General features: G+C 41.8%; 1 protein-coding gene across 3 annotated transcripts; it reads left to right on the top strand.

The window, feature by feature from the left end:
* The first annotated feature begins 515 nt into the window (after positions 1 to 515).
* On the top strand, positions 516 to 11,074 carry LOC131225229 (uncharacterized). 3 transcript variants are annotated; one of them, XR_009161257.1, is made up of 7 exons: positions 516 to 766; positions 834 to 1,038; positions 1,120 to 1,212; positions 1,900 to 1,970; positions 10,336 to 10,383; positions 10,470 to 10,712; positions 10,816 to 11,074. XR_009161257.1 is itself a non-coding variant. In XM_058220714.1 (4 exons), the coding sequence occupies exons 1-4, from the start codon at positions 1,851 to 1,853 to the stop codon at positions 10,819 to 10,821; spliced, it is 417 nt and encodes a 138-aa protein (XP_058076697.1). In that variant the 5' UTR covers positions 1,831 to 1,850; the 3' UTR covers positions 10,822 to 11,074. The 3 variants fall into 3 exon arrangements, 1 of the variants encoding a protein (XP_058076697.1); XR_009161258.1 differs by lacking the exons at positions 1,900 to 1,970; positions 10,336 to 10,383; positions 10,470 to 10,712; positions 10,816 to 11,074 and adding an exon at positions 1,285 to 1,390; XM_058220714.1 differs by lacking the exons at positions 516 to 766; positions 834 to 1,038; positions 1,120 to 1,212 and having other exon boundaries at positions 1,831 to 1,970.
* The last annotated feature ends 550 nt before the right edge of the window (positions 11,075 to 11,624 follow it).

Raw genomic sequence — 11,624 nt, 5'->3', positions numbered from 1 at the left:
CTTTTTCGATTGCCAAAGTGAGAAAAATTTCAGCCAAAATATTACGCCATTTTCCTTTGAAACCAAGGCTCCAGAGGTTGTACATGTCATCTAAAACAACACCCTCTATGAAATGGCATTACGAGTGTCGTACTGAAGATGGAGTGTTAAGGCATCCGGCTGACTCCCCGGCGTGGAAAACTTTTGACCACTACCATCCGACCTTTTCATCAGATAGTCACAATGTTAGACTTGGGTTAGCAGCTGACGGTTTCAATCCATTCAAGATAATGAGTATTGCTCATAGCACATGACTGGTTATTCTGATACCATATAACTTGCTACCATGGAAGTGCATGAAGCAATCTTATTTTATGATGTCATTGCTTATTCCTGGTCCTTCTAGACCTAGTAATGATATTGACGTGTATTTGCAACCTTTAATCACAATGTGTTCTTCTCTCGTGGACAATATGTGTTTTACCATGTAATATGCTTTTATTAATTAGTTTTATATATACCATTGTGATTTTATTAAACAAATTCAACATCCAAGAAACCAAGGACTCGAGGCCCCACACGATGCTTTGATGTATGGAAAATGCATGAAGGTCAACGGATTTCTATTTCCGTCAACGATCTAGGGCAACCCGTTTGTGACAATGCTAGTACGCTGACAAATTTCATAGGGACAATAGCACACAATGGGGAATATGTTCCCCTTACATTTAATGATTGGAGGGCGGTGCCGAATGCGAAGAAAGATGATATGTGGGGGCTTGTCACGGTAATGGTTACGATGCTTCTTTTTTTTTGTTCATTATGCGATTATCTGCTTTTAACATGTGATGTAGTCCAAGTTTGAGTTTGACGGTAATGCTAAGGCTTGGGTGCTGAAGTCAATTGGTAAAAAAATGGAGGGAATGGAAGGGCGAGCTAAAGAAACTCCACTACTCTTCTCATGAGACTAATGAGGAGTGACTCGCAGATCTTGATGAGCGGGTCCAAGAGGATCAATGGAAGACTCTCGTTCAGTTTTGAAACTCTGAAGAGGGGACGGTATGCATCATTCAATTATAGAATTATACAAAATCTTTTGTTAATATCTTATGATTTACTTTGTTGGTGTGTCACATATAGGCTCGTTCTAAAACAAATATAGAGAATAGGAAGAAACAATTGATTAACCACGCGGTAGGCACGAAGAGTTTTGCGCGAATACGTGAAGAAGAGGTAAATTTTATTAATAACTTAACCAACCATGTTAGTATATTTGTGTTATATAACTTGTGTACATAATAATAGAGGAAAAAGCCCAATGGGGAGGGTTTAAGCTGAGCAGATATGTTTATATTGACTCATACATGCAAAGATGAAAACCCTATGGATGAGGTCTTATCAGTAGTAATGGTATGTTAATGTATTTACATGCAATTAGAACTCCATATAAATGTGTAGCAGTAACTATAGTATTTACACATTAACTGTTACCATGTGATAATTATTATTGCTGACAAAACTCAATGAAGAAATATCTCAGCAACCTGGAGCCTCACAGAATAACACGACAAAGAATGACCTATTATCTCAAGTCATGGGAGAAGATAGGCATGGTCGTGTCCACACTTATGGGTTAGGACCATCTCCATCTGATTTGTGGGGCATAACATCCAACCAGCAAAGGATGGCCTCCATTGCTCAAAGGAGAGATGAAAGATATGAGGAACTACCTGCTGACATAGTCTCTCTAAAAAAAATATATAGCTACACTCTCATCCTTAAGAGAAGCTGAAATGTTATCCCTTAAAGAAACTATGGTTGAAATCTTGTCCGTAAAAGATGATAAAATTTCTTCCTTAAAAGAAACTCTGATGAAATTGATAGCCGCTATAAACAATGAAAACAATAACCCACCCACAGTATTCGGTGTTGCAGCTAGTTCTAACATGAACCAACCGTCCTCATCATCAAGCCATTGGGTGACCTCTCGGGTAATTATATTATATACATGTATATATTTACATATGCACTATGTCCTATTGTAACGCCCTGAAATTCGGGGGTCGAGGATAACTTAGCTCCCAAGTTCCAAAACATCACTTATGCAACATATTTAATGATGGATGTATGTAGACTGTATTAGCGCATAAAACATGGAATAGATTAAGCCAAAAACACAGATATGATTCAGGGATAAGTGAATAAAGCAAGCGAAAGACTTATAGTAAAATATGTGTACAAGTGTAAACCCCTGAATTACATATACAAGCCAGATCGTGTGAAAGTGTTAATTAACAAAATTATAAGTATCAAGTTACATCATTTAAATTCCCAAAATAATCCCATGATCCCGCACATCAGACCGAGGCTCGCTAGAACCCGTCTGAAAACTGCATATAGGAGAAGGCAGCCTCGTCATCATCCAGCTCCCGCTCTGCCTCAGAAGTCGCATCCACATCTGCAACATCAGAGCCTAAGACAGAGTCTGGTGGGTGTTTAACACCACCCCAGAAACGTGGGAGTGAGTGATCAACTCAGTGGAACAATAAGGCACTGGTTAACATGTTATCAGTTCAATCAAACAGTAATGATAAAGCAGGACAATTAAATAAATCCTAAGTACTCTTGTTAATGTAAGGATGTATGCAATATGATGCGTGCCCTCACGCGTACACCCTCAGCGTCTTCATCTTACGTTACGCATGACATCGCCTCAAAGTGCGCCACATCTACAAAGCACATGCAAATGTGGTGCATGGATATGACTACCAAGTTGTTATTAGTCCATTTCACACAGCAGGATTGGGAAGCTAAGATACCTTCCTCATGTCACCATCCAAACAGAGATCCATACTAGGGTCGTCAATCCTAGACATCTCATACGATCGTATGTTTGAGGTCGTAGCAAAGGGCTCATCACCAATCAATGCACGCCTTTCATGCCCTTCCTACCACAGTTCGGCTCATCACCTCATTGCGGTATCCAGGTATGCTCGAGGTCACTACAAAGGGCTCGTCACCAATCAATGTAGGCCGACAGCATGAATATAGTGTCCCATACCACCATAATCGGCTCACGAGATTAGTTGCTCACTGGTCACTACGGGGAGGCTCGTCACCCCAGTGTAGGCCGACAGCTTGACCACGGTGTCCCATACCACCATGTCTGGCTCATGAGTCTTGGCGGATCAAGTACCATAGTTAATAGGATTTCACTGGTAAGTTCGGTACCCTAGATTCAAGCAATAGCGTCCATACATGGTAAACATACATCGGACAATCGGGTTACTTGACGAACTCGACTAGCACGAGCGCACGCTGAATTGAACGACATAGAGTGCGCAAACACTCTGCGTGGCTAAACCACTGCCGACAACTCTAATACGACTCGGGTTCATCTAATACGTCCTACGTGGCGAAAGCAATCTCAACCACGAATATAGGGTCAATTACCGATTTTCCGGACTAATGCATAGTCCCAAACACCTTACACTACTACAGGTACTCATGTGGAATGTAAAACAGTAATGGAACAACAACTCAAATCATGGTACATACATATCTGAAGAATATCAACTTAACATAAATGTAAGCATAGGAAATGCTTGAATTTAAATAACTTGGAAAGTAACTTGCATAAGGGAAATCATGCGCATCAATAGGAGTATTGAGAATCACTTCTCAACGCCCACAATTAGTGTAATAAGTTACACTTAGATCATTCATGCATTTCTACAAACACTTAGCATACATGGAACAACATACATGACGTATGTTGAAATACATGCACTTAGACAATTCCTTTTACCAAGGAGTCGTCATACATGCATCTAGCATACATACATGACAAATAATCATGGAAAACACAAGTGCATATTTTATACGTATACGGTACTTTATAAATACACATAGAATACACAAATCTCAATATAGCACATGCATATCAGGAAAGCAACGTAAACGCAACATTTGGCATTCAGAATCTCATCCATAACAAGAATAAATCACTAACTGGGATTGAAAGCCTTGAAAACCATAACCTATACACTTAAAGTCCGCACCTTAAGCAAAGAAAGAACCACTGAACTGATTTAGACGAGTTGTCTTCGTCAACGGCGCTAGAATACCCTAAAACAAGGATAGAAATGAGATACAATAACTCCAAAACTAATCTAAGTTCTAACATAGGTTAGGGTTAGATTAATTTACCCTAAAAGAACTCAGAACTGTCAGAAGAACGATTCAAAGTGAAGGTTCAAAGATGAAGCAGAACAAGGAAGAAACCAAGATGATTCACCAACTTATCTCTCTCACTTTCTCTCTCTTTTCCACTCTCTTTCCAAGCTAGAGTTAGAGAAAATTCGTATGGAAAAGAGAGCTAGGGTTTAAGGACTATAAATAGGCCTATTCTTGATGAAAATAACCCCAGGGTCAAGGTATACTTGGGTTATAACCAAAGTAAGCCTTTCTCGATCCAACGAAGCACTTCTGGTGGGCCTATAACCACGAAAGGTCGGACTTAAGCTCATTGACCATGGATCTAGGTCAAGCTGAGTTTTCATACCGACCGGCTCTTCAGATCAGCCGTGGTGGACCATACTCAATTCAACGGTCACGGAAGCTCGATCAGGTCCACAAGCACTAGGATATGCCTGGGCCAACTATCCTGATCAGAGGGTGAAATTGGGTCAAAATCCAACGGTCAAATAACTTAAAATCGTCGCGCAAGCGACACGACTCAGATTCATAAAAAGCTTAATAAATTCCAACCGTTCTCACACTCTTCACTCCGAGCTCAAGCAAATCGACCCAGAACATCACATGGACTTGATTTTCGAGGAGATGGTCAAGCCTAACTCGGTGACCGCAACAGCCTAAGATCAATCCCATCGGACTTTCGACGCGCGGTCCAGGTCCGATCCAGATCTTCCAAAAATTCCCCGGAACAACTGGTTTTAGCGATGGATCCCAGATTTCAGAGTAACGTAGCGCTCACTAATCTACACGTTTAGAGCCATGCAGATACAATTTAAAGTGATTGATGCGGATTTCACAAGCAATCGAGTAAAGCGCTAATTACCCCAAAAACAACTACTTAAGGAAAGATTAGCACAGAAATTCCAAGGTCGTTACAATCTACCCCCCTTAAAGAAAATTTCGTCCTCGAAATTCATACCTTCATATAAGCCTCAAGGATCAGAGGGTAGGTCTTCCTGACCTCAGCTTCAGATTCCCAAGTAGCCTCTTCCACACCATAATGCGTCCATAGCACCTTCACAAGAGAGATAACCTTGCTACGCAATACCTGCTCCTTCCGGTTGAGAATACGCGTCGGTCGTAGTACATAAGTGGCATCCTCACTCAACTGCACTTGCTCCTAACTGATAATATGCGAAGGATCAGGAACATACTTCTTCAGCATAGAAACATGAAATATGTTATGCACGCCCGCAAGAGGTGTGGGTAAAGCAAGGCGGTATGCTACCGCTCCCACTCGATCCAGAACTTGAAATGGACTAATAAATCTCGGTGTCAACTTCCCCTTCTTACCGAACCGCAGAACTCCCTTCATAGGAGAGACCTTCAGAAAAATATGGTCTCCCACTACAAACTCAAGCAGTCGACGCCTCGTATCAGCATAACTCTTCTGCCTACTCTGCGCTGTCAAAAGTCGACGTTGAATGATGTCAACCTTCTCAGAAGTCACCTGCACCAACTCTGGGCCAAGCAAACTACGCTCACCAATTTCTGCCTAACAATGTGGTGCTCTGCACGGGCGACCATACAATGCCTCATAGGGAGCCATACCGATACTCGCCTGAAAACTATTATTATACGCGAACTCTGCATACTGAAGACAATCATCCCAACTGTCTTTGAAATCCATAACACAAGCTCGCAACATATCCTCCAGGACTTGATTCACGTGCTCCGTCTGCCCATCTGTTTGCGGATGAAACGCGGTGCTGAACTTCAGTTTCACACCCATTGCTTCCTGGATACGAGTCCAGAAGATAGATGTAAAACGCATGTCTCTATCAGACACAATCTCCAGGGGAACTCCATGCAGACGCACTATCTCCTTGATATACAACCTAGCCAACTCGTCTGTAGAGTAAGTGACTCTGATCGGTAAGAAATGCGCCGACTTCGTTAATCGATCGACGATCACCCAAATAGAGTCAAATCCCTGTCTCGTCCTCGGCAACCCAGAAATAAAATCCATAGAGATGAAATCCCACTTCCATTCAGCTATGAGCATGGGCTGCAACAACCCAGGAGGTCGGCGATGCTCTGCCTTGACCTGCTGGCACGTGAGACAACGAGAAACAAATTCAACAATCTGGACCTTCATATTGTCCCACCAATAAGACCTCTTCATATCCTGATACATTTTCGTGCTACCTGGATGCATCGCAAGCTTAGAACTATGGGCTAACTCGAGAACCTCACGTCTCAAGTCAGGGATGACAGGAACACATAACCGGCCATGAAAACGTAGGCCCCCATCAGAACTAACACTCCAGTCGGAGTTCTCATCTGTATCAACCCGCTGCCTCATCTTCACCAAAAGCTCATCTCTACCTGAGCTGCAACGATCCTCTCGTCGATAACGGGCTGTACACGAATGTGTGCGATAACCTCATACGGCTCAACCACCGTAAGCTTCTGCTCAAAATCGCGTACGAACTCCAACATATCCCACTATACTATCATCAGTGGAGCCGCAAACTCAATAGCCTTCTTGCGACTCAACGCATCTGCCACAAGGTTCGCCTTACCAGGATGGTAAGAAACATCGAACTTGAACTCCTTCAATGTTTCCATCCATCTGCGCTGCCTCATATTCAAATCACGCTGCGTGAAAATATACTTAAGGCTCTTGTGGTCGCAAAAGAGCTTGAACTCCTCACCATAGAGGTAATGTCTCCAAAGCTTTAATGCGAAGATGACAGCTGCTAATTCCAGGTCGTGCGTAGGGTAATTCTCTTCGTGTTTCCTCAACTGACGCGAAGCATAAGCAATCACCCTGTCTTTCTGCATAAGGACACAACCCAGACCAACGCGAGAGGCGTCAGTATATATAATATACTTAACCCCTTGCTCTGGCAATACTAGCACAGGGGCGAACGTCAACTTGTCCTTAAGCTCTTGAAAAGCTAACTCCGCCTGCTCATTCCAAGCAAGCTTCAAATCTTTCCGTGTCAGCTGCGACAACGGTCTGGCAATCTTCGAGAAGTCCTGAATAAAGCGTCGATAATAGCCTGCAAGACCCAGAAAACTCCTCACCTCAGTAACTGAACCAGGCTGCTTCCAGTCCTGCACTGCAGCTACCTTGGCAAGGTCGACGGCTATTCCTTCCTTGGACACCACATGTCCCAGGAACTTGACTTCCTCTCTCCAGAAATCACACTTCTTGAACTGTGCAAAAAGCTGATGCTTCCTAAGAGTATCCAAAACTGCTCTTAAGTGCTCCTCGTGCTCTGCCCGGCTCGCTGAATAAATCAAAATGTCATCAATGAAGACAATGACGAATCGAAATAGGAATGGCCGAAACACCCTGTTCATCAGATCCATGAACACGGCTGGTGCGTTCGTCAAACCGAACGACATCACAAGGAACTCATAATGACCGAAGCTGGTCCTAAAAGCGGTCTTCTGCACGTCCCCATCCTTGACGCGCGGATGATACCACATTGCAGATCAACCTTCGAAAAGTACCGTGCCCCCTTCAACTGATCAAACAGATCATCAATCCTGGGCAAAGGGTACTTATTCTTCACAGTTACCAAATTCAACCTGCGATAATCAGTACACAATCGCAAGGAACCATCCTTCTTCTTTACAAACAGAACAGGTGCTCCCCAAGGAGACATACTGGGCCGAATAAAACCCAATTCTAATAAACCATCTATCTGCTTCCTCAACTCCTCCATTTCACTCGGAGGCATACGATAGGTGGGTAAAGAAATGGGCGCCACACCAGGCATAAGATCGATAGCAAAATCAATCTCACACTGAGGAGGTAATCCAGGAATCGACTCAAACACATCTTCAAACTCTTGAACTACCGGCGTACTAACTAACACCGATTCGGCCGAACTCTCCAACAGAGAAGAATAAAAATCAATACGAAAAGGGTAACTGACCTGAACTGGGAAAGTAACAGTCTCGCCCTCAGGTCCATGGATCATCACTGATCTAGCTTCACAATCAATCTCAGCTCGCATCCTCGTGAGCCAATCCATACCCATAATAACATCGTAGTGATAAAGCAGTGCGACTAGCAAATCAACACGGATCGATCCACTTCCCAGATTGACCAAACAATCCATACAACGCTTGCCCAAAGCAGAGGACATCCCCGTAGCGGTAGTAAGCGTCACTCCTTGCATAGGAACAGATCTCAAACCCAAACGCCTAACTGCCGCATAAGAAATAAGAGAAGTAGTGGACCCTGTATCCACTAGTACAGAAATGGGAATACCTTCAATATGCGCTGTCACCTCAAAGGACCTCGGCACCAAGTCAGACATAGGCGCTTTAGCTGAAAGCGCATGAACACGAGCCTGCTGCTGACGATTCGGCGGAGGAACCATGGGCCGCTGAGGTGGCCTGAAACCAGGAACTGCAGGTCTGAAGGATGGATGAGCTGGCGCTGATCGAAGAGGAGGAGGAGAAATAACCTGAGGCATCGGACGACTAACCCTCTGCGGTGGAGTAAAATCACCGGCTTGCATACGGGAGAAGCAAAAACTTAGAAATGCTTGAATTTAAATAACTTGGAAAGTAATTTGAATAAGGGAAATCATGTGCATCAATAGGAGTATTGAGAATCACTTCTCAACGCCCACAATTAGTGTAATAAGTTACACTTAGATCATTCATGCATTTCTACAAATACTTAGCATACATGGAACAACATATATGACATATGTTGAAATACATGCACTTAGACAATTCCTTTTACCAAGGAGTCATCATACATGCATCTAGCATACATACATGATAAATAATCATGGCAAACACAAGTGAGTATTTTATACGTATACGGTACTTTATAAATACACATAGAATACACAAATCTCAATATAGCACATGCATATCAGGAAAGCAATGTAAACGCAACATTTGGCATTCAGAATCTCATCCATAACAAGAATAAATCACTAACTGGGATTGAAAGCCTTGAAAACCATAACCTATACACTTAAAGTCCGCACCTTAAGCAAAGAAAGAACCACCGAACTGATTTAGACGAGTTGTCTTCGTCAACGGCGCTAGAATACCCTAAAACAAGGATAGAAATGAGATACAACAACTCCAAAACTAATCTAAGTTCTAACACAGGTTAGGGTTAGATTAACTTACCCCAAAAGAACTCAGAACCGTCAGAAGAACGATTCAAAGTGAAGGTTCAAAGATGAAGCAGAACAAGGAAGAAACCAAGATGATTCACCAACTTATCTCTCTCACTTTCTCTCTCTTTTCCACTTTCTTTCCAAGCTAGGGTTAGAGAAAATTCGTATGGAAAAGAGAGCTAGGGTTTAAGGACTATAAATAGGCCTATTCTTGATGAAAATAACCCCAGGGTCAAGGTATACTTGGGTTATAACCAAAGTAAGCCTTTCTCGATCCAACGAAGCACTACTGGTGGGCCTATAACCACGAAAGGTCGGACTTAAGCTCATTGACCATGGATCTAGGTCAAACTGAGTTTTCATACCGACCGGCTCTTCAGATCAGCCGTGGCGGACCACACTCAATTCAACGGTCACGGAAGCTCGATCAGGTCCATAAGCACTAGGATATGCCTGGGCCAACTATCCTGATCAGAGGGTGAAATTGGGTCAGAATCTAACGTTCAGATAGCTTAAAATCGTCGCGCAAGCGACACGATTCAGATTCATAAAAAGCTTAATAAATTCCAACCGTTCTCACACTCTTCACTCCGAGCTTAAGCAAATCGACCCAGAACATCACATCGACTTGATTTTCGAGGAGATGGTCAAGCCCAACTCGGTGACCGCAACAGCCTAAGATCATCGCCATCGGACTTTCGACGCACGGTCCAGGTCCGATCCAGATCTTCTAAAAATTCCCCAGAACAACTGGTTTTAGCGATGGATCCAAGATTTCAGAGTAACGTAGCGCTCACTAATCTACATGTTTAGAGCCATGCAGATACAATTTAAAGTGATTGATGCGAATTTCACAAACAATCGAGTAAAGCGCTAATTACCCCAAAAACAACTACTTAAGGAAAGATTAGCACAGAAATTCCAAGGTCGTTACACCTATATTATATATAGTTTAGTTGGTATGTAATGATTGATATTGAGTTATCATTTGCAGAAACACTCGATGAATAATGGGAAGACCACGAGTTGCACTAGTGCCAGGGTAATTACTTATACCAAGTGAATAGTTCTTTTATTATATTTTGATGTTATTGTGTTCTTAATTAGATGGTATATTTAATTTTCAAGGATGTGACTGGAGTTAGTCTTACAAGTATCACGAAACCCGAGGTTACTATTACTAAAGGAGTTGTTTTGAGCAAGGATCCACTCACAAAAGTAGGGGGGCATGAACTTGGAATTGGTTTCTGGGAAGTATTAATTCATGTGTTAATAGTACGGGATGAGGTTTTGATAAGACCTTATGGACGATATAAAACAATTGGGGATGCTATTAGAACGAGTATTGTTTGGCCCTCTATTTTGTGTAAGGTAAGGTTTTTTGTTTTTTTTTTTTTTTGCCATATACAATAGAATTTCTTATACAAAAGATTATGAGTACTAATTAATTTCTTTTTATTGTTTTGTTTTGTAGGTTTAAGGAGAGATGGATTGAGCTAAATGAAAGGACCTCTCTCTCTCTTTTGTAAATATTTTATATTTTGTGCATGGGTTCAGGATTGATGTGTGATTGGTTTTGGATAGAAAGTGTTTGACTCTAATTTTGCAATTTGGATTGACTTAAGATCCAATGCATATGATAGGTTGGGTTACTAAATCAACAAGTTAGCCAACATGATTTACTCTTGTTCTTATCAATTTTCTTTATAACTCAATGCAACTCTTGTTCTTTCTATGTTTCTTTACAACATTAATAGGAGGGTGTTAACTTTTTTAGCATGTTTTTTGAGGCAATGTTAGATGATGGAAGCCGAGCGAAGGAGAACAACTACATTTATGTAAGTATTGTTGTTGTTATTCTTGGTACATATTTGTAGTATTATAAGTCTTAAGCTCCATTTGGTCATCACATCAATCTTGATGAATATAAATTTTTATCAAACCAAATGGATCTTAAGCCCTTTTTTAACTCCACCAATGAAACTACTTGCATTGCCGGTCCCAAGCCCGGGTAAAGGAGGAGGGAGAAGGGCTTGATTGGCAGTTACAACTACAACCTTCCTTACTATTCATCATTACTGCCAAATCTCAATTAGGGCAATGGTACAAGGGATGTACAGGAGCTCTTCAAGTTGGAAAAAGAGTAGAGATCATCTTTTTGTCTTCACTATGTTGACTATTCATCCTTCATGAATATTACATACAGCCACCAAGTATGAACTGAGATGTAAATGTAATTGCTGATTTTTAATTTTTATTTTTTCTTATCAAAGGGAAGGTTTA

The sequence above is a fragment of the Magnolia sinica genome, chromosome 14 (genome assembly GCF_029962835.1).
Source record: "Magnolia sinica isolate HGM2019 chromosome 14, MsV1, whole genome shotgun sequence".
In the NCBI taxonomy this organism is placed as follows: Eukaryota; Viridiplantae; Streptophyta; class Magnoliopsida; order Magnoliales; family Magnoliaceae; genus Magnolia; species Magnolia sinica.
This window is presented reverse-complemented; position numbering and strand designations above follow the sequence as displayed.